The 26,861-nt window shown below is 40.1% G+C and overlaps 6 protein-coding genes across 7 annotated transcripts; 3 read left to right on the plus strand and 3 right to left on the minus strand.

Moving 5' to 3' along the window:
- Nucleotides 1-4,685: 4,685 nt before the first annotated feature.
- Nucleotides 4,686-6,044, minus strand: LOC137262027 (uncharacterized). Its single transcript, XM_067799822.1, has 2 exons — nucleotides 5,835-6,044; nucleotides 4,686-4,823 (listed from the first exon to the last, which is right to left on the minus strand). The coding sequence occupies exons 1-2, from the start codon at nucleotides 6,042-6,044 to the stop codon at nucleotides 4,686-4,688; spliced, it is 348 nt and encodes a 115-aa protein (XP_067655923.1).
- Nucleotides 6,045-8,259: 2,215 nt separating this feature from the next.
- On the plus strand, nucleotides 8,260-9,484 carry LOC137262125 (uncharacterized). The gene is made up of 2 exons (XM_067799901.1): nucleotides 8,260-8,515; nucleotides 9,384-9,484. Exons 1-2 carry the CDS (start codon nucleotides 8,267-8,269, stop codon nucleotides 9,474-9,476), a joined length of 342 nt encoding a protein of 113 aa, XP_067656002.1. The 5' UTR covers nucleotides 8,260-8,266; the 3' UTR covers nucleotides 9,477-9,484.
- A 2,413-nt stretch (nucleotides 9,485-11,897) lies between these two features.
- Nucleotides 11,898-14,141, minus strand: LOC137262306 (uncharacterized). Its single transcript, XM_067800128.1, has 2 exons — nucleotides 13,896-14,141; nucleotides 11,898-11,990 (listed from the first exon to the last, which is right to left on the minus strand). Exons 1-2 carry the CDS (start codon nucleotides 14,139-14,141, stop codon nucleotides 11,898-11,900), a joined length of 339 nt encoding a protein of 112 aa, XP_067656229.1.
- Nucleotides 14,142-15,612: 1,471 nt separating this feature from the next.
- On the plus strand, nucleotides 15,613-17,179 carry LOC137261721 (uncharacterized). Its single transcript, XM_067799505.1, has 2 exons — nucleotides 15,613-15,819; nucleotides 17,026-17,179. Exons 1-2 carry the CDS (start codon nucleotides 15,613-15,615, stop codon nucleotides 17,161-17,163), a joined length of 345 nt encoding a protein of 114 aa, XP_067655606.1. The 3' UTR covers nucleotides 17,164-17,179.
- A 3,754-nt stretch (nucleotides 17,180-20,933) lies between these two features.
- On the minus strand, nucleotides 20,934-22,210 carry LOC137261927 (uncharacterized). 2 transcript variants are annotated; one of them, XM_067799743.1, is made up of 2 exons: nucleotides 22,004-22,210; nucleotides 20,934-21,121 (listed from the first exon to the last, which is right to left on the minus strand). In XM_067799743.1, the coding sequence occupies exons 1-2, from the start codon at nucleotides 22,208-22,210 to the stop codon at nucleotides 20,984-20,986; spliced, it is 345 nt and encodes a 114-aa protein (XP_067655844.1). In that variant the 3' UTR covers nucleotides 20,934-20,983. The 2 variants fall into 2 exon arrangements, 1 of the variants encoding a protein (XP_067655844.1); XR_010954881.1 differs by lacking the exon at nucleotides 22,004-22,210 and adding an exon at nucleotides 21,935-21,978 and having other exon boundaries at nucleotides 21,057-21,121.
- A 2,831-nt stretch (nucleotides 22,211-25,041) lies between these two features.
- On the plus strand, nucleotides 25,042-26,419 carry LOC137261799 (uncharacterized). Its single transcript, XM_067799583.1, has 2 exons — nucleotides 25,042-25,299; nucleotides 26,327-26,419. Exons 1-2 carry the CDS (start codon nucleotides 25,051-25,053, stop codon nucleotides 26,417-26,419), a joined length of 342 nt encoding a protein of 113 aa, XP_067655684.1. The 5' UTR covers nucleotides 25,042-25,050.
- The last annotated feature ends 442 nt before the right edge of the window (nucleotides 26,420-26,861 follow it).

A 26,861-nucleotide genomic window follows, 5' to 3' on the forward strand; every position in this document is an offset into this window, starting at 1 on the left:
CACATCTACCATAGTGGCCATCTGTGATTAATCTTTCTCTGAAATACATCCTCGTTATTTAACGATCATCACACTGAGTGAGTGAGTGAATCCTATTGACCTCAGCAGTCTACCACACGACAGCCGTATTTATCTTAACCTGAGGTAATCAAGTTCGCCCTGACATACGCTGGGATTATACGTACGCTGCACATGATGCCAGTGTGTTGTCACGTGTCAAAAGGACATTGTTTAGTCTCAGCTAACGTCTTTTACAAGAGCATTTTTGTTAATTGCTGTAAACGCCGGCTTGTTTTCACTTGACAGGCGTGCAGATGTATTCCCTGATTAGGAGCGATGGAGTAGCCTAGATGGAGTTGCCGAAAACAAGGGTTAAATTCCCAACATGGGTACAATGTGTGAAATCCAAAATCGTTGTAAAACTCAACACGATACGTCTTATAGCGGGATGTGAATGCTGCTTTCCGCTATAATTTTCACTATACCGAGTAAGCATTTATAACTGTAAGACGATACAACAAATTGAACAATTTGCCGCATGAACTTTATTTCAAGGGTCGAATTGCCTCATTTGTTGGGAACCACTTGAAACTGAAGCATTAAATTGCATCCTACTGACAAGACAACCAACTCTGGCAGGATTCAGTGATTTAGTGGAGATTTTCCTGGCTTTATGAAGCTAAAGCTTCTTTTTGCATCAACTGTGATACATTAAAAGATACCAAACTATCATTAAACTGATAAATGAAAATATAAAAAAGGAATGAAAACAGCATAATTCCTAGATAAAAGCTGACGTGTTCAAATATATGTTGGTTTCAACTAAATCTATCAGTTTAGCGTATTCTATAGAGCTGATAACATCGCAAAATTGATTGTTCTGCTTCAAGACCACGTCCACGAGGGGGCGTTGATATCAGTGACTGGAGGGACCATCACGTTATCATCAGGTGTCGACAACTCTTTGTCAGAGACTTATAATGGCCTGGGCGCAAATAGGCTTTTTACTGGCCCAAGTCGCCCTAAAACTGTACACCCAAACCTTATGATGTCCACTTGAATGTCTCCATTTTTCTTGTAGCACACTGGCCATTTGAAGTGTCAGTTGCGTATGTTGACGGTGATGTACATATCTTCTTCGTAGAGCTTGCTGTCATCTTATCCAAACTGCGTAAATATGTTCTTAAGGGTGATCACTGGCTTGTCTGGTCCAGATATAATTATTTACACACTGCCGCCATACATCTGGAATGTTGCTGAGTGCGGCTTTGAGTAAGACAAAAAATACATGAAACCAACAGCAACATTCAGCGACCTTGGACTCCGGATATTGGTTGATGCGAAATAAAATCACTTCTGTGTGCAGACTACAGCTGCAAAAAATATTTATACAGTTCTAATGCAAAACAGCATTCGTCACCACTCGCACCCATCCATAGCCTCCAAGAAGACTTGTCCTGCGCTCTATGCTTGCTATGTGCGAAAATTCGACAAACCAGTCAGAACACGTGTAGTGAGTGCAGTGCTTTGATAAAAGTAATCCCGATTACTTATATCGTTTATGGCATTATGCTAATCATAAATAATATGAATCGACATATCGAAAGTAGTAAGAACGTAGTTAGCAGAATTGTGCTGTCTAATGTGAAGTTTTTTATGAGTAACACGCGATTGACGGTGAGCCACGCAGGAGTATTGTTAACATAACGACTCTCGTTGGTGTATTTCTGACGCTCTTGCGGGCTTATAGTGGTGATTGTAGTGCACTTCCAGTTTGATGAACTGTTAGTATTAATCGCTGCGAGTTGTTTAAAAACAATAAGATTACATCTGTATGCAGCTAATCAATAAAACAAATCCCATTAATAAACAATTGATTTTTACAAGTGTAGTTGGAAATGTAAGGTGAACATGTGGTGATAATCATATCAGAAATGAAATACGTTTCCCCCTTCTTTTAGGTGTATCAAGGAGGTTTAATTCCTTGAAATAAGTAAGCAAAAACAAAAACAAAACAACAACAATACAGTTTATGGGTACTTGGGTGACATCAAGTAACACTGGAATCGAATAGAGTTATCGTTCCTGTTTCAAGTAGTTGTGACGTTCATACGGCAATATGAAATCCTTCGAGAGGGGCACGAATAACACAAGCTGGTCTGGAATGGCAAAACAATTGATGGTTTGGGGATTTTCAATTGCCGCAGACATTCTCATTTATCATAAAACGCTCTTTTTCAGCATATATTCTTGAAAACCTTCTAAATTTTGTAACCTAGGCGGGTTCCACCGTGGATATGTGCATATACAGAACACTAACCCACTTAGGACCGTCGGCCATTTGTTATTTGACTTACGTCTACCTTCTGTATATTTCCTGGTACAAGATCATAGTGTAGTCGGAACCGTGGAGGGATTTATTATGCTGGAGAAATTGTTTTGTGTTTTCAGTTTGGGTATTTTGTTATTTTATAACAAATTGGTTCTTTCGCTCACGTTTTACATGACTACATTTAATGGACCTGAAACAATAAGTCAAATAGGAAGGAATCGATGTAAAGATTGTGATTTTCTCAAAACACGTGATCGTTTGCTATGATGGTATTATTCGAGTACCTACGTATCTAGCATGAAAACAACAATCGTACAAGAGGATAAATACAACCTCGTACATGAATATGGTTGTGGTAGTGTTTTAGCAGTATATAACAAGGTCATGACAAAACCAGAATGGGTTTCGAATGGTGCAGCCATTAAGGGGAACCTAACTCGGATGTCGCTTTAACAACACGGCCAGCAGTGTGTACCGAACAGGGCCCGCTTGCACAGAGCAATCTTAGTTACAATCAATCTTAGGCCCCTACAATCAACTTTACAATCACCATACAACTGCCCTAATCCACATGCACAAAGACGATCTTAAGACAGCACGGATTTAAGATCGCGATCTTAACTAAGATCGAACTCTTCAACGTTGGAGGTAGAAATTTCTTAAACTCGACTCCTGTCTACAGTTGTCTTCAAGTGCGCATAGCATGCAGCGCAAATAAAACGTGGAACTGGTTACTGCGCGCAAATGACACCCCTTCCTTAATCGCACCTTGCAGATTTTTCATGAAAACAAAACAAAACCCCCCAAAACCCCAACCCACAAATCTTTGAAGGAAATGATAACGTTGAAGAAGGAAGCGATAACGTGGAAGGTAACATGTATAATCACTCGTACCTCAGGGGTTATTCTCTAATTTTTCTACATTCTAATTTTTTATGAACTAGACATGATACTGCAACCACAGAAATATCATGTTTTATGCAAGCATTGAAATACAACAAACTGGGTCTCGAGTTACTGACCTAATAATCATGAAGTTAAAAGATAGCACATAAATAAAATTTCCTTATGACATAACGCCTAAATGTACAATGATTTGTCAGTGGCTGTCAGTTGAACATAGTTTGGCATCTCGTAGGTGTTATTTGGAGTAAAATCCCAAATATATCCCACAAGCATTAGATTTGTAAAGATATGAAAGTGTGACATGACTGTGGGAGTGTTGTGGAAAATGCATAGCAGGGAAATATGAAAACGTAACTTATTTCGTGTGTGTTGTATGTGTTGTTGAATGCTCATCCACAGTATATTAATTACTTTATGATATTTTGTTGATCATTATTTTTTCGTTTTGTTAAAAAAACGTTTTATGCAAATTTCCCATACCCCAGCAAGTGTATTTTTCCCGTTTGAAGAATACTTATTTAAAGTGCATAGTTTACAATTCTTGTCTCTCGTCAGATTCAATTTTTACAACTAGAAAAAACATAATTCTGCACGTTATCCAACTGTAGATCATTTCAATGATAAACTAAGACAAAATCGTTAACCGAAAAGAAACACGTGGAGATCTGTTCTGTCACAACAGATCATGCATTGAATTTAGGCATGGCAGATTTTACGGCAACGGTATAATCTGCAAAGCGAAACCACTCCCATCTTGCGTAAAAACTAAAATTAGCTTCCCTTGAGTTATTGAAAAGGTCATGGCCACTGCTAATCGCATGCAGACACCTTTCGTTACTATCCTTTCCTTGTTTATCAAAAAGGTATGGTGTTCATACTTTTTCCAACACTGAATCGGGTGAGAATTGTACTCAATGATATCGACTCGATAACGATGTTGTTCACTACCTCAAATAACGATATTTCTGACGTTAAATCGATGTTGCATTCTCCGTGTTGTTGAAGTGTCGAGGCGAATCATACAGTTTTATGCAATATAAAAGCAATCCCCAAACGCAAAGCTAATTATTTGCGTGAAACTGACAACGCCAACTTGAACGCCATTTTGCTACTGACTACAATGATCTTAGCTCCTTACAATTGGTTCCGACCAATTGTAAGTTTTGATTGTAACTTACAATGATCTTAGCCTGCAATCGCTTTGTGCAATTGGATGGCGATTGTAGCCGAAGCCTAAGATTGCGATCTTAAGGATTTACAATAATTGTAGCTCTAAGATCGTTTTGTGCAAGTGGGCCCTGTTACAACCTTCTATATAACGCCGATATTTAGCAACGATGTGTGAGGCAGTAAGCAGGGTGTTACACTGCTCAAGCAATAACAGAACGAAAACTTGTCCGAACATATTCCAGGATTTATTAAGCATCGTTTCATACCTGTTAGAAATCTACAACACTTTTCTGACAACGGGGACTGCGCGTCTACGACGACGGCGACTCTGCTGCTTCTTCTGCTCGGCTTCCACCTGTTCATCATCCTTGTTGTAGTACTCCAGCCATCCACCGCCGTAGTCGTACTCGTTGTACTGTGCAGGTCAAAACATTGATTACAGAACAGTCTCGTTTCCTGTTGACTGCGTTCCGCCCTTTTGAGCAACTTAGTGCAATAACCAGTCCAGAAATCTTAGACTTATTCTTTTGACTGGATACATAAATATTTCATCCGTATGATCTCATACATCTATGCACTTATATTTTGCAATACTAGGGTCCTTCTAATTCTTGCAAACACGTCGTAGAGCGTGCTGTGTCCCACAGCAACCCCTGACAAAAAGGAAACCTGAAATCTCAAAGGGAGACTCTGCTGCTAAAATATTTGGCGGTCTGGTACGGAACTTATATTATGTCAATTTCATTGTACGTTACGTGACGGTAGTGATTAAACGTACAAAACACATAATAGGTGTACGTAGCGGGTCAGGTGTATTGTTAATCATTTTACCACTTCATCAAACAGGGACAGTTTGTGACGTCTTCGTTAAGGCCATGCTGCATACGCCTCGCCAGAAACATAGAAATGCGGTGTAAAGTTGAAAATTTAAATTCATTTGTACATAATATTACCATTTTATTATGAAACAAGGAAAGGAATTCAGTTTCACCAGAGTTGTTTGTGATGTCTATTTCACTTTCACGCTAAATATTTCGGATCCACTAGAAAGTAGGTCTGAAAAGGTTAACGGGACTCGTGTTTCAGTATGAAGAAACAGTGGCTTTCACAAACGGAGAAAGTATGAATGTTACATATTCGTATAGGATTTGTTTCGTTTGGGACACATTTTGACCACACTAGCAGCAGGTGTGCCTCACATTAACATGCTCTTTGAGAGGTTGGGTGATGTGTAATGGTACACTGCTGTTAGCAATGCGTAACAGCACAATGCGTTAGGAACCACAGTCTTTACAATCGTAGCAGCAGAACAGTCAAACTTGTGGTGAACAAAGGTTCCTTCACGACCAAACTTTACAAAAAAATACTTAGTCAACACCAGCTAAAGCTGTATACTTCAGTACGAAATCCCATCGAAGATACTCACATAACCTTGATCTTCGTAGCCAGCAACAGAGGCGGAACCGTACGACAGATCATAATCGAAGAAGTTCAAAGCGTCCCTCTTCTGTTGTCCACCTATAGACTGCTGCTTTGACTGTCGGTCTTGTTGCCTGGAGTTCTTCCTCGAGTCACGAGGAGTAGCCAAGGTCAAGGCCACGAGTAGCGCCAACAGGAAGATAAAGGTCACGTTCATTCTGTGGAGAAAAGTGTCCAAGTGGAGAAACGTGTCCAACTTTTCACTGCTACGTGTCTTTTCTACGTCTGCCCTCATCCGCCAACAAACTGACTGGCGAGTTTGGCGAATTTGATGATTTTGATATTCTAGTATCGCCAGATAAACTGTTTAGTGTACGCATGAACTGTGCCATGTTTCCTAGCTTACATCACAACATTCAACAAAACTCCATCTATACTGCTAAAAAAAGCTACCTAATTCACACTGTTCTCTTGCGGCAGAAAAAATAACCAGGTGTTCTCATTTTGTTTTACACAGCATGGGCTTTAGACAATTATCAAACCTTTACAAACCTTTACAAACCTTTACTGATAGCATGAAGGCTTCTCTCCATGAGTCACAATATGCCGCATGGACCTAATAACCGAACTTGACCACACAACGTGAGTTTCAGTTTTACATCGTTTTTTACAATATTCCAGCAATATCATAGCTGGGGACACCAGGAATGGGCTTCACATGACAAGCCAACGCTTTAAACACGATACTATACACCGCTAAGGTGCTACTCTTAAAAACACAGTCTGATTTGTGAGAGAATACGCGTTTCATTACTGTGTAATACGCGCATGTTGCATAAAAACCCAACCTTCCATACCACCATCCTTATATGTGTATGTTAACCCGCACGTGCGTAAGTTAAAATAGCTGCTCCTAGCTATATTAGGAAGAGATGTAGCCGTTAAAGCGTTCGGTTACCACAGAGAAGACACAGACTCGACTCCCGGCATGGATATAATGTGTGAAGGCCATATTTTATTACCTTTGCCGTGATATTACTGGAATTTTGCGAAAAGCGACGAAAAGCCATATGCCTAGTCGCTAGCTATATAAATGATCGAATGGCGACAGTCAACCCGTGATTGATATCATGACAACCAACACAGTCACCGGGGATGACCATCAAGTGATGACACACCAACCCACAGCACAGCATCACCAATCAACGTCAGCTTAGTTTTCATATGAAAGAACGCATTTGATAACGTTTTTTTTTAAATTCTACCATAGTACAACAACTTCAAACTGAAAAACGTAACCATTTATGCATTCATAAATCTCCTAATTAACGCCTACCTGATGCGAGCTGCCTGGGATCTTCTACAGTCCAGAAATGACAATCACAACCCTCTCTGGGTTTATATTGTGAGCTGTGATACTTAATCCCGCAGTACTTCCATGTTCCATACAGCAGTTGATGAAGCTGGGGAAACTCGAGAGGACGTGGCTCGGATGTCCTCAGCTTGGTGTGATGATAAAATATTCAGTCGAACCCTTTTGTGAACACTGAAGTCCGATATTTAAAGGTCCATGGTGATATAAATGCTTATATAGTCCAGCAGTTTCTCATCATAGTCATATCGAGGTTTCAACTGTGAAAGTAAGTGAAGGTTCACAATCAGATTAGTTATCATCGAAAACATGCCAGCAGTTGTTCCCGATACATGTATGTGTCTACCGTAAAGACACCATGGCAATACTAACACTTAAGCTTACTTGTTCTCTCGAATGCAAGCATCTGTGTATGTATGCATGTGTGTGCGTGTTTTAAAGCTTTAACTGAAAATGTTTACCATAGTTTTAGCAATTTTCGATACTAAAAAGGGAACCCGTGCCTTCGACGTGACGAGCGAATGCTTTAATCTCTGGGTTAACCCACATCCCATCTGTCTGAAGTATTGATGTCGCATTAGGAATGTTGCAATTGATGTACTTCAAATTTAAACATGCACTCATATCAATCATATTATGTGTAAGGTTTTATTGTAATGTTAATGTTCTATAATTACTTCTAATTCATTAGTTGTGGGATTTCGGAAAAGAACACAGTTGAATTGTGCAGCATGCCTAAACATTTCGTGAAATGACAAAGAGGGTCGACCATTTAGCGTCATTTTGTGTAACAACAATCAAAATACATCAGTCATTTCACGTAATTTTGTTTTATCTATATATGGTGAACAGGGGTTTGTGTGATGTGACTGCTCTGAACACGGCAAATATCAAACAAACAGGCGTAAATGCTCCATAGCCAAACTGAAGTGCAACAGTCGATGCCACAATAGTCTTTACTGTTAGTGACAATAAGTGATGCTGAAATTGTGACCCACTTTTGTACATTAAGTTATTAAGTTGTGATTGATTCTGAGTCTGACTCTAACACATCCACAGATCCAAGAATGAAGGTCCTCGTCATCCTAGCTGTCATTATTGTCGTCGCTTCCGCCAGAGCCGTGACCAAGGCCAAGAGGTCCAACAGGAATCGCGACAACAGCGTCATGAACGCTGCTAATTCAATCTTCGCCTCAGCTAACGACATGGACAAGAACAACAACAGGGACAAGAGAGATTATGAGTATTACTACTACAACCTGAACTATGATGATTACGGACTTGACTCAGTCAGTGCTGTGGTGGACTATGGATACGTGAGTAACTTGTGTCTGCACTTGACTATTGATTAGAAACAATATTTTTATCATTTTCACAAAAGTCTGAATAAAAAAATAAATCGATGTATATAAGTTCTGGATGCGTTCCTGATCCTATACATTATGTGAAAAGAATATGTAGACGTGTATTATGTTCACCAACTTAGTTTGGTATGTGTTGATGATTTTAAGGCTATGTGGGTGATTCCAGTGTCGTACATCTAGCTTCAATGTAGGGGTAGGCAAATTTGTAGATCAGGCATCAAGTCGAAATACTGGACCAAGAGTAAGGGAGTGAGTGAGTTTAGACCCCAAGGTTGAACCCCACACGCGACATAGATTTGGTTTCAAAGCATATGTTTTAACTCAAATAAAGTCTTAGAGGGAATTGGATGTGTCATAAATTTGTTTCAAAAGGACATGAAGAGTAGTTTGTTCAATGGTGTTCAGGTCAACAGTATTACCACATTATGACCAGTTCTACTGTAAATACTTCAGTAATCAACAGATGAAGATATCAATATCAATAACAAAGTGACATTGAAACTGAAATATGCACAAACAATGCATGTCGTTATGAACTTTTGCTACTACAATCCCAGATAGTCCGCTTTTGCCGCCGCCATATAGCTGGAATATTGTTGAGTGCGGCGTTAAACTAAACTCACCCACTCACTCCGCTTCTGCAAAATATTTAAGATTTTCTAAAAGTGTAAGACTTCTGGGTACCCTCCCACGTGGAGAAGACATTCACGTATCAGTCGCTTCACTAAATAATATGCCACCCTTTATTTCAGGCTAAAATGATTAAATGCCATGATACTTCAAGCACTATTGAATTATTATGTGAAATATTTGATTCCAGGTGGATTACTCTGCATACGGGTTGTATTACTATGACGTATCCCAGGATGATATTGACCAGAAGTTGGCAGCGAAGGAGGCAAGGAAACAGTAATGCAACATCATGTACGTTGTTTTATTTGCCATCACACACATAATGGCCTAAAGCAATAAAACACTTTTTCAGTAGTGATAGGTTTTGTTGTATCTGTTGTGTGGGGCTGATTTTGAAGACTCCCTGAGACAGGAATGAGGAATGACAAGTGCTGTAGATGTTTTGTAATGACTATCAACAAATACATACTTGTTTAGGAACAATTTATGATCGTAATGTATACACCCTAGAAAAAAAGCTCCCCTAAGTATGTTGACCGTTGACAGTTCAAGTACAGCTTCTGAATGATGATACATACGATAAATATTCATTTAAGAAATTATTGCAAGTGTACTTGGTGGAAGGTGTGTCCTATGCACACCCTGGGGAGAATTTCCATAAGAAAACAAATACCTTTTGTGGACGTGCCGTATGCAATCTTCATGCGTCACAGGGTTCAATACGTTTTCTGCCACTATGGTACGAAGACGATTACCAGATGCCCTGAGAAAGCAAATTATCGGTATGCATGACACCGGTAAGTGGGTTAAAGCAATGTATGTCCATCTGACAGTTGTCAGTCGTTCAATCAGAAAATACAGGAAACGAATCCCGTGAGATTGTGAAGACAAGGCACTATTGAAACTCACTCGACGACACACATTCTCCACAAGCTTAAGTGTGATTCTGAAGCGCCAGTATTATCATGTTGCTGAGTCCAGAATCGCCTAATGAAGGTTGAGCAGCTTTGGCCTGGAATGAGAGGACTCTGGGAAGAATATGTTCCTTGTCCAACTGGTGGACGCTTCTTGAGAGTGTCTAAAGGCTGAGAAACTCGGCATTTGCAAAACAAAACCCGATTCAGCCAACTGTTGCGTTTGGTGTTGGTGGATGCTCGATTCGGTGAAAATTCATGGGAATTTGACGGGTGATCTGCATATCCACGAATTTCTGGATCCAGTTGTTGTCCCCTCCTAACCATCCTCTTACTGCAAGACCTGTAGTTATGAATGACGTCATCGTATCCCACATTGCTGAGTGCAGTGCAAACCTATACCTGGTGGCAAGGGTAGTCGGGACAAACGGTCAACGTGACTAGAGCGCTTGCCCACAACTGGGTCTGTTGATTAACATCGCAATAAAAACATTCCAGCTATAGACTGCCGGTCTCTAAACGATCCAGTGTAAATCCAGTGATCAACAGCATGAGCATTGATCTATGCAATGCGATGACATGTGTATCCAGCATCAGTGATCCTGAACACCCGATGCCCCTTACGACAGCATGGGTTGATGGAGATTAATTCTAATCCGGATCTTCACGGGTTATACCTAACCAGATTAGGTATAATATAAACACCATACAAAGAAATAAATATATCATGACAGCAATTTAGCCACTGCTTCACCACCAGATTGCTGTGCACAGTGTTTGTGGTGTGTGTTTGATATCACCGTATATAAGAAAATAATGTAGCATTGCATGAAATATGTATGTGTGTGAGTGTGTGTGTGTGTCTGTGTGTGTGTGTCTGTGTGTGAGTGTGTGTGTGTGTCTGTGTGTGAGAGTGTGTCTCTGTATGTGTGTGTCTGTGTCTGTGTGTGTGTCTGTCTGTGTGTGTGAGTGTGTGTGTGTGTCTGTCTGTCTGTGTGTGTATCTGTGTGTGTATCTCTGTGTGTCTGTGTGTGTGTGTGTCTGTGTGTGTGTGTGCCGTAGTCGCTGGTGTCCCAAAGCTGCTTCAGGATTCTGTGGTCGTGACCATGAAACATAGATACACTCAGGATATTCTCCATTTCCACAGAAATTCTGTCCAACCCAGCCCAAATCACTCACGATCGATCCTCAGTTTGCAACAACTCTGCTCATGTGACAGTGTGTAAACACAAACTTACTCACACTGAAACAACGAGAGTTACTGAGCGGCTTCCCGTTTCTTTACCTCTTTCGTTGCTTCCTTTCCTTCACACACACTCAAATTAATATTACTACTGCTTGCCAAGTATTAGAAGAGCCACAATCTGACAGTTGACCTCCATTGGCATATATGGGAACGCCCTCCAGACCAATCCAACTGAAACAAGACGGAAACACGTTGTCGTCTGAATATTGAAATATTTCCACGTGCGAATCGTATCGTGATGATGTTTTGCTGAACTAAATCACTCTACGAGACACCGTGGGTTAGCGGTATTGATTTCACACCAAGGTCAGCATGTATTGCACGTGCTTAATATACCTGTAGCAATCAAGTGTGTCCGTCCAGATTAGTTGCCCCGCCTGTTTGTCACAATCGCGTCCACTGCGCTGGCTAATCTAATATTTGTCAAGAAGTAAACAAAAGAGTTTTTGACGTTTTTATTACGATAGGTCATAATATTCACAAACTAAAACAAAACAAAATGAGACCCAGGACATTTAGTCGCGAGCTAGGTGGCGGCTTCTTATTGTTTCCTTGCCTCCTTCGCTGACAGCTTCTGGTCAATGTCATCCTGAGATACGTCATAGTAATATAAACCGTACGCAGAGTAATCCACCTGGAAAATTGACATTGACAGCATATTTTGTTATGTGCGTCACATCACAGAATACTTAAGGCAAAGCGCCATTAGATTAGGTGTGAGGAAACCAGTGAAACCACAGTTTATTACCGTGTAAGTCAAGTGCAGGCATAAATTACTCATGTATCCATAGTCCACCACAGCACTGACTGAGTCATTAGATTACGTGTGAGGAGACACTACAGTCCAATTGCATACATGTTCTGCCTTTGATGTCAAATAGAGTATATTATCTGTCTCTATGTATTTATTACTATATCATCGATGCCTGATATTTAATACCTGTGGAACCTGAAACCTTTCAGGCCAACGGCACAAAAGCCGCGTTCATGGTTAACAAGATCTTCATATAGACGCTATATAGTGAAACCATAGTTTATTACTGTGTAAGTCAAGTGCAGACACAAGTTACTCACGTATCCATAGTCTACCACAGCACTGACTGAGTCATTAGATTACGTGTGAGGAGACACTACAGTCCAATTGCATACATGTTCTGCCTTTGATGTCAAATAGAGTATATTATCTGTCTCTATGTATTTATTACTATATCATCGATGCCTGATATTTAATACCTGTGGAACCTGAAGCCTTTCAGGCCAACGGCACAAAAGCCGCGTTCATGGTTGACAAGATCTTCATATAGACGCTATATAGTGAAACCATAGTTTATTACTGTGTAAGTCAAGTGCAGACACAAGTTACTCACGTATCCATAGTCCACCACAGCACTGACTGAGTCATTAGATTACGTGTGAGGAGACACTACAGTCCAATTGCATACATGTTCTGCCTTTGATGTCAAATAGAGTATATTATCTGTCTCTATGTATTTATTACTATATCATCGATGCCTGATATTTAATACCTGTGGAACCTGAAACCTTTCAGGCCAACGGCACAAAAGCCGCGTTCATGGTTGACAAGATCTTCATATAGACGCTATATAGTGAAACCATAGTTTATTACTGTGTAAGTCAAGTGCAGACACAAGTTACTCACGTATCCATAGTCTACCACAGCACTGACTGAGTCATTAGATTACGTGTGAGGAGACACTACAGTCCAATTGCATACATGTTCTGCCTTTGATGTCAAATAGAGTATATTATCTGTCTCTATGTATTTATTACTATATCATCGATGCCTGATATTTAATACCTGTGGAACCTGAAACCTTTCAGGCCAACGGCACAAAAGCCGCGTTCATGGTTGACAAGATCTTCATATAGACGCTATATAGTGAAACCATAGTTTATTACTGTGTAAGTCAAGTGCAGACACAAGTTACTCACGTATCCATAGTCTACCACAGCACTGACTGAGTCATTAGATTACGTGTGAGGAGACACTACAGTCCAATTGCATACATGTTCTGCCTTTGATGTCAAATAGAGTATATTATCTGTCTCTATGTATTTATTACTATATCATCGATGCCTGATATTTAATACCTGTGGAACCTGAAGCCTTTCAGGCCAACGGCACAAAAGCCGCGTTCATGGTTGACAAGATCTTCATATAGACGCTATATAGTGAAACCATAGTTTATTACTGTGTAAGTCAAGTGCAGACACAAGTTACTCACGTATCCATAGTCCACCACAGCACTGACTGAGTCATTAGATTACGTGTGAGGAGACACTACAGTCCAATTGCATACATGTTCTGCCTTTGATGTCAAATAGAGTATATTATCTGTCTCTATGTATTTATTACTATATCATCGATGCCTGATATTTAATACCTGTGGAACCTGAAACCTTTCAGGCCAACGGCACAAAAGCCGCGTTCATGGTTGACAAGATCTTCATATAGACGCTATATAGTGAAACCATAGTTTATTACTGTGTAAGTCAAGTGCAGACACAAGTTACTCACGTATCCATAGTCTACCACAGCACTGACTGAGTCAAGTCCGTAATCATCATAGTTCAGGTTGTAGTAGTAATACTCATAATCTCTCTTGTCCTTGTTGTTCTTGTCCATGTCGTTAGCTGAGGCGATGATTGCATTAGCTGCGTTCATGACGCTGTTGTCGCGATTCCTGTTGGACCTTTTGGCCTTGGTCACGGCTCTGGCGGAAGTGACGACAACAACGACAGCTAAGATGACAAGGACCTTCATTCTTGGATCTGTGGATGACACATGGCATAGTAGTAGGTATGCCCCACAATTCAATAGTTTTACAATAAAATGACCAATAACTATAATTATTAACTGTAATACAATATTACTAACATCTCTTAAACCTAAAAATCTGCCGGTATGGCAGATAAATGGTTGAAGCATCCGCTAGTCACACTAAAGACCTGGGTTCGATTCCCCACATGGGTACAATATCTGAAATCCATTCCTGGTGTCCCGAAATATTTCTAAAAGGGGCTCATCACTCATCTCTCACTAAACCTAAAAATAGTTTAGTTGACCATAACATACGACGCATATGCATTATTGTCACAAAAGTAATTTCATCCCGCCAATGAGATCTAGCAATTTAATTAATCACTTTCATACAATCAATTAACTTTGCGGAACTATGTTTCATAGATCATGACGTTAATTTGTTCTGCTCTAATATTATTCACTCTATCCACATTTTTTACAAATAAACAAATAAACATTCACAAATGTTGCTAGGCATTGAATGAAACACCTGTTGTTGTATGACTTTAACCATAAAACGTCAAACGCATACTTACTTTGCAGAGAGGGAATGTTAGCGTACTCCTTTAAACCTACCAAATTACGGCATCATTTATATATGCACTATTTACCTTCATATATCAGACTTCAGTGTTTAGCAAAGATGAGGATAGATAGAAACACGTTTAGGGTGTCAATATCTCGTTTTTTCGGAATTTTTTTTCTGCATCAACTACTGCATGGAACAAGGAAGTAGGATTGTATATCAAGGCCCAGGATATAAACTCTGGGTTGATGACGACTGTCAGTTATTCCTGTGGAGATCCCTTGCATTAGGTACGTTCAGTCTACAGTGTACATATGTTAAACTTTAATTGTTTTGTGTCCTTTCACTGATTAATGTAGACAGGGCTATTTTAGTTGATATCCAGTACACATGATATCCATGTTATAACGCTTGTGTTGTCAAAATACTAGCAACTAATGACAGTGGCCTAACAATGTAGTCTGTTTCAGACAATCCAGTGTTTGATATAATGAGCACCGACCCACGTCATTCCATCATCAACTATGTCTCTGTCTCTGCCATAAGCTGGCTGTAAAAGAAGTGCATTTGACTAAGATATATTGGGGAGAATGTATATGATTATGTTTGTGAGAGAGAGCTTTAAATAGAGTTGGGTTAAATGCTACTTTGAAAGCACTTCCCAACGAGTCATTTAAACACAAGAAGAAAACCGTTTCTGAAAACTGGTCCTGACATACTTAGAAATGCAAACCGGGATTCAAACCCATGATAACAGGTGATTACACAGAGTGGGTCATCTGGATCACCTACCCTTCCTCTTTTTGTGTTTGTATATAAAGGAACCAAGAATTAATGCTAAATGGAGAGTACCCACGTTGTTAAACGTAAATTCGAATGATAATGTTGACCATGTTTCTTAACAGAATGAACGTTACCTGTGTCTTCCTGTTGGCGCTACTCGTGGCCTTGACCTTGGCTACACCTCGTGACTCGAGGAAGAACGCCAGGAAACAAAACCGACAGCCCAAACAGTCGAAGGATGGGCATCAGAAGAGAGACGCTTTGAATTTCTTCGATTCTGACATGACGTACGGTTCCGCCTCTGTTGCTGGTTACGAGGATCAAGGTTATGTGAGTATCTTCAGTGATCTTTCCCACTGAGAGACTTAAAATGTATCATTATCAACGTTTTAAGCATTGATCAGAAGGATCATTTTAACCCACATTTTGCCAGTTTTGTTACTGCAGCTTGTTACGTGGCCAGTTGTGTATGAGCGTTTTCGACATTAAGTAACTAAGCTGGTAAGACAGCTAGATATTTTCTTTAAATTGTTTTTGACGTTTCTGCTGCTGGTACATGTTACGATTTAACAAGACGGATCGATTTTGGTGGAACCTGTTTTTTTCGCTTTTTTAAAATACATCTATCATGATTTCGTTTGAACGAGAGGGAGAGATGGAGCTAAAAGGTACTACATGAAATAAGGGAACATATGAAAGTACACGTGTTTCTATTTTGCCAATGTGTCACCCACAGAACCAAACACACCTTGTGAAGAAACCTGGAAAATATGATGCGCCACTAGTGCTTTCGTGTGTTTACTCATTTGTTTAAACGAGTATTTATTAATAGATCAGCAAAGTTCATGGTATGAATGTTTATGATCATTACGCTCACTGCTTTTCTTCTCTTCGTGTTAAGACTCTCTCAGGGCCATTCATATTGTGAAATTACTTAGATATTGCTGACACATTAGTCAATAAGAACAGACACGTGAAGAGTGGGTGAGTGAGTTTAGTTTTACGCCCCACTCTGCAATATTCCATCCATATCTCGGCGGTCTGTAAATAATCGAGTCTGGACCTGACAATCCAGTGATCAACAACATGAACATCGATCTGCACAGTTGGGAACCGATGACGTGTGTCAACCAAGTCAACAAGCCTGACCACCTGATCCCGTTAGTCGCCTCTTACGACAAGCATAATCGCCTTCTATGGCAAGCATGGGTTGCTGAAGGCCTATTCTACCCCGGGACCTTCACGGGTCTATCATCGACGTAGCTGATACATTTCATCGTACCTCAACTCAGTAGATCTATACACATGATGTCAATCACTGAATTATCTGGTCCAGAATCGAATGGTCACAGATTACCGCCATACAGCTGGACATCATACATCGCAGTGTTAAACAACAAACGCTAACAGACATGTTACAGTGATACATTGGAACATTGCTTACAGGCTGGTAAGGAATAAACAAACAAAATAAATCCATTGTTGATATATCCATTAGTTTTTTACATTTTCTGAAATAAAACATTTCCTGCACAGTACAACGAGAACGACTACGGCGGTGGATGGCTGGAGTACTACAACAAGGATGATGAGCAGGTGGAAGCCGAGCAGAAGAAGCAGCAGAGTCGCCGTCGTCGTAGACGTGCAGTCCCCGTTGTCAGAGAAGTGTTGTAGATTTGAAGATGTAACAGATATGCTTAATAAACTTTCGACATTAAATGTTTTCATTCTACTAAACCACTTCAGCAGCTTGCATTGCAGCAAGTTGCTTTGAAAGTACTGCAGTTGTTTTCTTTGGAGGTGTTGTTTGTTTGTTTGTTTGTTTGTTTGTTTGCTTGTTTGTTTGCTTGTTTGTTTGTTTGAGCATAATAGGTACATACACATTGGTATAACTAGTCTTTGCCACATTGAATAAGGAAGTATTTCTATGGCTGAACCAGATTTGTTTGAAATAATGTTCAAGGCAGTCTGACCACCCGAACCTATTAGTCGCCTCTTACGACAAGCATGGTCGCCTTTTATGGCTAGCATCAGTTGCTGAAGGCCTATTCTACCCTGGACCTTCACGGATCAGGTTGCAAGGGCTGAGTCACTCTTAACCAAAAAGACTACCATAACATGTGTGGTTAATCAGACGAAATATATAAACAAAATTGACCTGCAAGCCAATAGTAAACGGCATCAGATGTAATTTATCTGATTAAAATTCTACAGTCCAAAAGGTTCAGATACGGTACCGTGTCATCAGAGAGAAGACAAAAGCTGCAGTTGCAGTAATAAACAGCAATCATAGATAGTTTAAGTCACTAAACCTATGTTTGAACTAAAAAGTTCAGTGATTGTACATTGATTATACAGAGAAGTGACAGTGGCTGAAAGCCAAAACTGCAAAATATACCAGTATATAGTTAGTTCATCTACCTATACTTTTTTTTTACAACTTTTTGTGACATTATAATTGTTGTTCCTACGAGCAATAAACCTTTTAGTGGCATAAACATGTCTGGTGTTATCTGTAACCTTATCAATTGATAAGGTGTTACCCTTTAGACTGCATAAAATTATGCATTTGCTCAGCAGGAGTAAGCGATTCAGCAGCTTATCCTGGCCTGGAATGCCAGAACGAACTGCAGTGGAATCCAAAGTTAAAATCATATTAATGTGGGTATTCAAAACTAATTCCAGATTCTCCCAAAATTCTTTTACATATTCACATTGAAGGAGAAGTCTTCCCGGTCAGTTTTACAAAAAGAGCAAATATCCTTTACTATGTTCATAACCCTTGATTCCTTCTTAGTGTGGGCAACGCAGTGTAGAAATTTAAATTGAAATTTCTTAAAGTCTCACACTATTTGCTGGGCACCCCTGCAAAAACAAAACACATACAGAGAGAGAGTGAGAGAGAGAGAGAGAGAGAGAGAGAGAGAGAGAGAGACTGTGGATCTGCCTGAGGTCATCCTCCCGGTGATATAGGTCTGACATGTCTAAGATGTCTCCATAAGTGACAATGACCGTCAGCAGTGGTACGAGGTCTCAAATCAATGAGTACTTAAAGTTGGCCAGAGGTTGGTCGACACATGATGTTTATCGTCATTATAAACGGAGAAGTAAACCAAAAGATTCACATCCGTATATATTTCTGCATTCATTGACACCAGCATCAGTGAAGTGTCACCAGCCGGCTGTTTCACATGGTAGCATCTAGAACTGGGTCCCTATTCTCGAAAGGATCCTAGCGCTAGGATATTCTACCTTTGATCCTAGGGTCTAGGATAAGTGTCCTACCTTATTCTCGAAAAGTATCCTAGCTCTAGGATGTCCTAACTTAGGACAGATACTAGGATAGGTTCTGACTTGTCCTAAGTCCATCTCAGTGGAAATCAACATGGTGTGGTACTTGTTTGTTCACCAATGTTGACGTTGTGAAAACTTAATTACAGCTGAATTTACAACAGCACGCAGTTTTTATGAGTTAAGAAGATTTTTTTGAGTTTATATCATCAAGTTATCAGTAGTGAATAAGACTTTCTTTTTGCAATACACATATTCTTTAGATCTACAACCGATATGTATTTTTATTCTTACCTATTCTATCCCTTTTTATTCACAACATCACTCTTTTCTGTCACATTCCTCTGAAATGTCAATGTCTAGGCCAACTCGATAATGAACTAACTTCTGTTTATTTCCTAACTGAATTTTCACTTTGTGAGATGACGCATAATGAAAGTTCAAGTCTCGATGATGATTAAGACTATCAAATGAAAATATTTCTTGCACGTCTTAATTCACTTTTTGGAAGACTTTCAAAATTTGACGACAAATGAAGATGTCCTATTTTAATAAATGAATTTGATATGATGAAAATATCGAGTATGTTAACATGTAACAATACTTAGATCTGATAAAATAGTTGAGATCTATTCGAGTAAGAGTTCACTCTATTGTCTGGATAAAATGTATGAATTTTGATTATAAATATAATTTATTACAATTTCTTCTAGATTAAGTACTTCTACCAAAAACTGCATTTTACCACTTTCAAACCTTTTACTTCGATTTCTAGTCTCACCTTTGTCTTGTAAACGAGATCGTACATATGTGTTTTTTATGCAGTGAATTATAGATAATATTTAGGTGAACTTACTGAAGGTTTTTTTCCATCTCATCTACTGAAGAACTCGCTATCCTAGCTAGGATCTGTTACTCAACGTAGGACAAGGAAGAGATTGTTTCGAGAATGGGTCTTATCTTAACAGTAGGATGTCATAACACCAGTCATAACTAGTTAGGATCTGTCTTATCTGGCACCCTGCTCCTTTGAAATGCCATTTTGACATTACATCACAATACGATTTGAGTGACATCACCAATGATGACGACGCAACGATATGAGCCGGTACAGAGATGATTACCAAAAACAAAAACATTCACAATGTTGTGTCATTTCCCATTGTTTACTATTTTTAGCCGGCTGCGCTGTCCGTCATCGGAAAACGTCCTGAACATATGTTTTGAAAATCGCTGTCATGCGGGTGCTAGAAAGACCTTTCAAAATTTTTCATTAGGTGCACCAACGACGGAAACCCGACTTTTGTTCACAAACGTTATTTACAATAGACAATTATCACTATATATTTAATCAATGAACCTAGAATCGTTTGGGATGTTGTCAAAACTACACGCGCAAAGGGAGCTGGGAGCTTCTAAAACTGTGTGCTTTATTAGCGCGTTAATTTGCAGTGAATAGTCTTGCTATTTCATAGAGTCGAAAACCATTCCATATAGCTTTTCAGCCAATCAGATTAAAGAACATAGTGAAAATGGGTTTACAATTACGGTTTTCACGGAGCTTGCACCATGCCACACGTGTGATCAATGTTCAGGTTGACACAGTATATGCCTGCGCCATGCATGCTAATAACTTGCAGTCGTGTATTTTCTGGAAGTTCGATGTCTTGCCATGCCAAGACGTTACCTTTCTCAGGTCACAGTTTATGTATTGCATGTGCGTTGGACGTGCATTACGCTTGGATTCTGTTACATTGCATGTGCGTTGGACGTGCATTACGCTTGGATTCTGTTACATTGCATGTGCGTTGGACGTGCATTACGCTTGGATTCTGTTACATTGCATGTGCGTTGGACGTGCATTACGCTTGGATTCTGTTACATTGCATGTGCGTTGGACGTGCATTACGCTTGGATTCTGTTACATTGCATGTGCGTTGGACGTGCATTACGCTTGGATTCTGTTACATTGCATGCGTCTTGAAAATTCATGCTGTAACATGCAGGTATTTCATGCAGGATGAGTTGGAGATGATGTTTTTTATGGGGAGGGGGTGGGGGGGGGGAGGAGGTTAGAGAGAGAGAGTCTGTATATTCATAATTCATATACGACGTATAAATGTATTCAAGCAATAACAGTACGATAAACATGTAGATTCCAAGATTTATTAACTATCATTTGATTTCGGTTACACCTGTATGTCTACAGCACTTTTCTAACAACGGGGTGTGCACGTCTACGACGGCGGCGACTCTGCTGCTTCTTCTGCTCGGCTTCCACCTGCTCATCATCTTTGTTGTAGTACTCCATCCATCCACCACCGTAGTCGTACTCGTTGTACTGAGGAACAAATAGTGGATTTTAAAAAATGGGAAATATTATTTAATATATTAGGATGGACTATTTCTTTCTGTTCATACTTTAACAATATTTTAAATGCATCACAGTAATTTGTTCGTTAGTATTTGTTGTTAACGCTGTACACAGCAATTGTCCAGCAATATGACAATGGTCTATAAACAATAGAGTCTTGACCAGCTTATCCAGTGATTGATATTATGAGCATCGATCTACACATTTTGTACAGGATCATATGCATCAAAAGGGACCGTATTAATAGCTTTTTCGACATACTTAGGCTGCGGAGAACTAATTCCAACCTGCATCTACATTGGTTCTATTCGGTAAACATTCACTAAGCTATAAGATGTTACGTTGTCAATAGCAACGTTCCAGTAACATCGTGGCATGAGGGGCGGTGAGGGAGCCCAGTGATTAAAAGCGTTTGCTCGTCATACCGACGGCACGGGTTCGATTCCCAACGTGGGTACAATATGGGATACCCATTTTTGGTGTCCCCCGCCGTATTACTGCTGGAATCTTTCTAAAAGCGGCGTAAAATTCACTCGTAACTCGTAACAGTAATGATCTAATACCCTATACAAATCCTTCAATTATGGAAATTTTGAAATGGTAAACTAACGAATCCCCAGACTCCCACAACGCCCATACATCAATTGAACAAGTTGCAGAAACAAATTGGCAAAATGTGGATAAACAAAACGTTACTTCCTACCAGTACCTGAAAAACGTTGATGCGTTGAAAATGATGAATTTTAACTCTCAGTGGGAAAGGCCATTGAAGATACTAACATAACTTTGATCTTCGCAACCACTAACAGAGGAAGAACTGTACGTCATGTCAGAATCGAAGATACTCACATAACCTTGGTCTTCGTAGCCAGCAACAGAGGAAGAACCGTATGTCATGTCAGAATCGAAGAAGTTCAACGCGTCTCTCTTCTGTTGCCCACCCTTCGACTGCTTTGATTGTCGGTCTTGTTGCCGGGCGTTCTTCCTCGAGTCACGAGGTGTCGCCAAGGTCAAGGCCACGAGTAGCGCCAACAGGAAGACACAGGTAACGTTCATTCTGCACAGGAGCATTATCATTATAATTCGGTTTATTATTAAACCAGGTGGGGCCCCTATGCTTCAAATAAGGGATCATTGAGTAGTCTAACGGTTAAAGCGTTCGGTCGTCACGTCTAAGGCCCCGGTTCGATTTCTCACACGGCTACAATGGTTCAGTCGCATAACGCGACGTATTTTGATACACAGCCGTACACCACATTATCTCAGGTCCATATCGCAATCTGTTAGATTGTCAGAACTATAGGTGAGAGAGTATGATATCACACTGATTGTTTTCTTATTCAAGGAATTTCACGTCAAGATACGCCAGAAATTGGTTTCACACATGAAGGCGAACACTTTAACAACCAGCCTACCCCAGGATTAATTCTTTTACATATCGCCTATGGTACAGGCGTCAGTAACCGACTTCAGCTGAAGAGCGCCATATTCACACTTGGCTGATCTTGTGCATAGTTTGATGACGTGAATCTATGCTCATTATATTAATCACTTGCTTGTCTGATACACTATTACTGACTACATTATCATAGGGCACAACTAATGCTGCATTGACAACACAAGATTTATAACATATAATCCGTTTTCCCTTTTTATATTGTATCAAAAGACAGAACTACGCCAATGAAACGGGATATAAAACGACTATAAATGATTCTGGACAGAATACACACCGGTCAAGATTGGGGTGAGAACTGGTCTTCAGCAACGGTTACCCAGGCAACTGATATGATTGGGTGGTCAATCCAGATTGTGCTGATTGATGCTAATGATGTTGGTCACTGGATTGTCTTGACCAGACTCGATTATTTACAGATCTCCGCCATGTAGCTGGGATATTACTGAGTGTGACGTTCAACAACAAATAACAAAACCAAATCAAACGCTGAACATACCTGAGTTGCTTGTGATTCTCCACAAGTGATGAGTGACAATCATAGCCCACCCAGGGCTTATATTCCGTGCCTTGTTATTTGATCCTGCTATACTTCCATGTTCATTCAGAAGTTCCTAATGCTGAAGAAACCCGAGAAAACGAGATATTGACACGCTAAACGTGTCTCTATCTATCCTCATCTTTGCTAAACTCTGAAGTCTGATATATGAAGGTAAATAGTGTATATATAAATAGTGCCATAATTTGGTAAATTTGCAGGAGTATCAAGGTGTGTCCTCTGTAAGTAAGTATGCTTATATAGTTTTAAGAGCGGCATAAAACAATTGCTCCAAAACTGTTTTTCATGGTAACAAGGCTTTAGTGAATGATTCAACATGGTTTATGATTAAAGGACATCGTGAGACAAACGGTATCAACTTTCAGTGCTTTTAAATTATTAAACTTATTGTATACTAAAAAGGTCTACAATGCCACAAATATATAACAGAGTCTCCTTTCACGAAGCAGCCTTTACTAAGGTTAACCTTAACTCCCATTCCTTAACCCTGCACTAACGTTACCTTAGTGACCTACGATCACCTTAGTGTTTGGTGAAAGGAGGCCCAGGGTGTCGTTGTACACAGCGATCCTAGGGCTGATGTGTCCGCAACTCCCATTCCTTAACCCTGCACTAACGTTACCTTAGTGACCTACGATCACCTTAGTGTTTGGTGAAAGGAGGCCCAGGGTGTCGTTGTACACAGCGATCCTAGGGCTGATGTGTCCGCAACTCCCATTCCTTAACCCTGCACTAACGTTACCTTAGTGACCTACGATCACCTTAGTGTTTGGTGAAAGGAGACCCAGGGTGTCGTTGTACAGAGCGATCCTAGGGCTGATGTGTCCGCAACTCCCATTCCTTAACCCTGCACTAACGTTACCTTAGTGACCTACGATCACCTTAGTGTTTGGTGAAAGGAGGCCCAGGGTGTCGTTGTACACAGCGATCCTAGGGCTGATGTGTCCGCAACTCCCATTCCTTAACCCTGCACTAACGTTACCTTAGTGACCTACGATCACCTTAGTGTTTGGTGAAAGGAGGCCCAGGGTGTCGTTGTACACAGCGATCCTAGGGCTGATGTGTCCGCAACTCCCATTCCTTAACCCTGCACTAACGTTACCTTAGTGACCTACGATCACCTTAGTGTTTGGTGAAAGGAGGCCCAGGGTGTCGTTGTACACAGCGATCCTAGGGCTGATGTGTCCGCAACTCCCATACCTTAGCACTGCACTAACGTTACCTTAGTGACCTACGATCACCTTAGTGTTTGGTGAAAGGAGGCCCAGGGTGTCGTTGTACAGAGCGATCCTAGGGCTGGTGTGACCGCAACTCCCATACGTTAACACTGCACTAACGTTACCATAGTGACTTACGATTGCCTTGGTGCTTTGTGAAGCATTGACAGACATACTTTCGTGGGTTCTTCCAAAATTCCAGAATAATACTTGAGAAAGTCCTCATACAAATCATCTCGGTTTACCATTATGTTTTCCGTTGTTTTGTGTTTATCAAAACAATGCGCATCTTTTTGTTTTTGTTTGTTTTAGGCTTGTTTTTGTTTTTGTTTTGTTTTGTTGGTTTCGGGTTTGTTTGTTTTTTGTTGGTTTGTTTGGGGTTTTTTTGTTTGCTTTTTATGTTGTTGTTCTTGCTGTTCTGTTGTTGTTTTTTTGTTTTCTGTTGTTGGGTTTTTTTTGGTTTTTTTTGTTGTTTTTTTTGTTTGTTTTTGTTTTTTGTTTTCGGGGGGGGGGGGGGTTCTTTGTCTATTTCGAAAAAGGTTAAAATTTCAAGGCTATCGAAAGTGAATGTTAAGACATTTTAGTATGTTTTATTAATTATTGTAATTGTTCATTGTTCTGTGATAAATCATATCATTAATGTGTGGCATCCACAGATCCAAGAATGAAGGTTCTCGTCATCCTAGCTGTCGTTGTTGTCGTCACTTCCGCCAGAGCCGTGACCAAGGCCAAAAGGTCCAACAGGAATCGCGACAACAGCATCATGAACGCAGCTAATTCAATCATCGCCTCAGCTAACGACATGGACAAGAACAACAACAAGGACAAGAGAGATTATGAATATTACTACTACAACCTCAACTACGACGACTATGGACTGTATGCTGTCGGTGCTGTCGTGGACTATGGATACGTGAGTAATTGAGTAATTTATGTCTGGACTTACACAGTAATAAACTATAGTTTCACTACAAAGCGTGTATATGAAGATCTTGTCAGTCATAAAGGTGATGGTTTCGTGTTGTTGGTTTGAAAAGTAGTTTCATAGCTGTAGTAGGGAGTGTGTGAGTGAGTTAGTTTTACGCCGCACTTAGCTGTATGGAGGCGGTCTGTAAATAATCGAGTCTGGACCAGACAATCCAGTGATCAACAACATTACCATCGATCTGCGCAATTGGGAACCGATGGCATGTGTCAACCAAGTCGGCGAGCCTGACTATCCGATCCCGTTAGTCGCCTATACGACAATCATAATCCTCAGTATTAGGCATCAATGATAATAAATACATACAAATCAGAGGACACACTCTGTTTGACATCAAAGGCAGAACATCCGTAAACATTCGCTATGCGTCTGTCATGAAATAAATCGTGACACCAGGTGTTCGAGAAAAGGATAAGCATTAAAGTGGTTGTACCTGTGTGCAACAGAATATGACACATTAGGTCTATGTTACTACAGGACTTCGGCGGCTATTTTAGTTTATGTTCGGGCATTACAGTCATCCTAACGTAGATTGGAAAGGCGTTTATGTACATCTCCTTTAACCGTTATAAAACTGTCACTTTGCTTATAAGGGTATACGGAGTTATGCCGAAACATAGATGCTATAGAATCTGTAAATCCTTACAATTTCAACTGCTGTTGACAAAAAATGCATAGATTGTATTTAAACTATAGGTAGCTCCTAAAATGTAACCCTGCCCTGAGGATTCGGGTTAGAACTGATCTTCAGCAGCCCATGCTTGTTAGAGGCGACTAAAGGAAGCGGTTGATCAGGCTCTCTGACATGTTGACATGTCATCGTATCTCTTTTGCGTAAATTGATCACAAGATCATTTGGCCCAGACAATATTATTTACAGACTGCCGCCATATAACTGCATAATTACAGGGGGTGACGTTAAATACAATAGTTCCGATGTTAATATATGTTCCAGGTGGATTACTCTGCATACGGATTGTATTATTATGACGTGTCCCAGGATGATATTGACCAGAAGTTGGCAGCGAAGGAGGCAAGGAAACAATAAGAAGCTGCCAAGTAACTCGCGACAACATGTCATCACCTAACACATTCTGTCTGTTATAAATAAAGGATATACAACATTACTGGGTGATATTTTATTTTGTGAGATTTCGAAGGTGCCATTGTGAAATTTGTCACTACGAAATGGTAAAACGCACAGGATATTGGATCTGATGGAAGACATAAGTACATACTCCGCCCTTCATTAACACAAACTTGCATACGTCGCCGCCGTAGGAGACGAAATGTAATTGCTCATCTAGACATCGTCTTCGTCACTGTGCACTGAAAGCAACACAGTTAGTGAGTGAGTTTAGTTTTACGCTACACTCAGCAATATTCCAGCTATATGGCGGTGGTATGTAAATAATCGAGTCTGGACCAGACAATCCAGTGATCAACAACATGAGCATCGATCTGCGCAATTGGGAATTGATGACATGTGT

This window comes from Haliotis asinina, chromosome 14, assembly GCF_037392515.1.
Source record: "Haliotis asinina isolate JCU_RB_2024 chromosome 14, JCU_Hal_asi_v2, whole genome shotgun sequence".
Classification (NCBI taxonomy): domain Eukaryota; kingdom Metazoa; phylum Mollusca; class Gastropoda; order Lepetellida; family Haliotidae; genus Haliotis; species Haliotis asinina.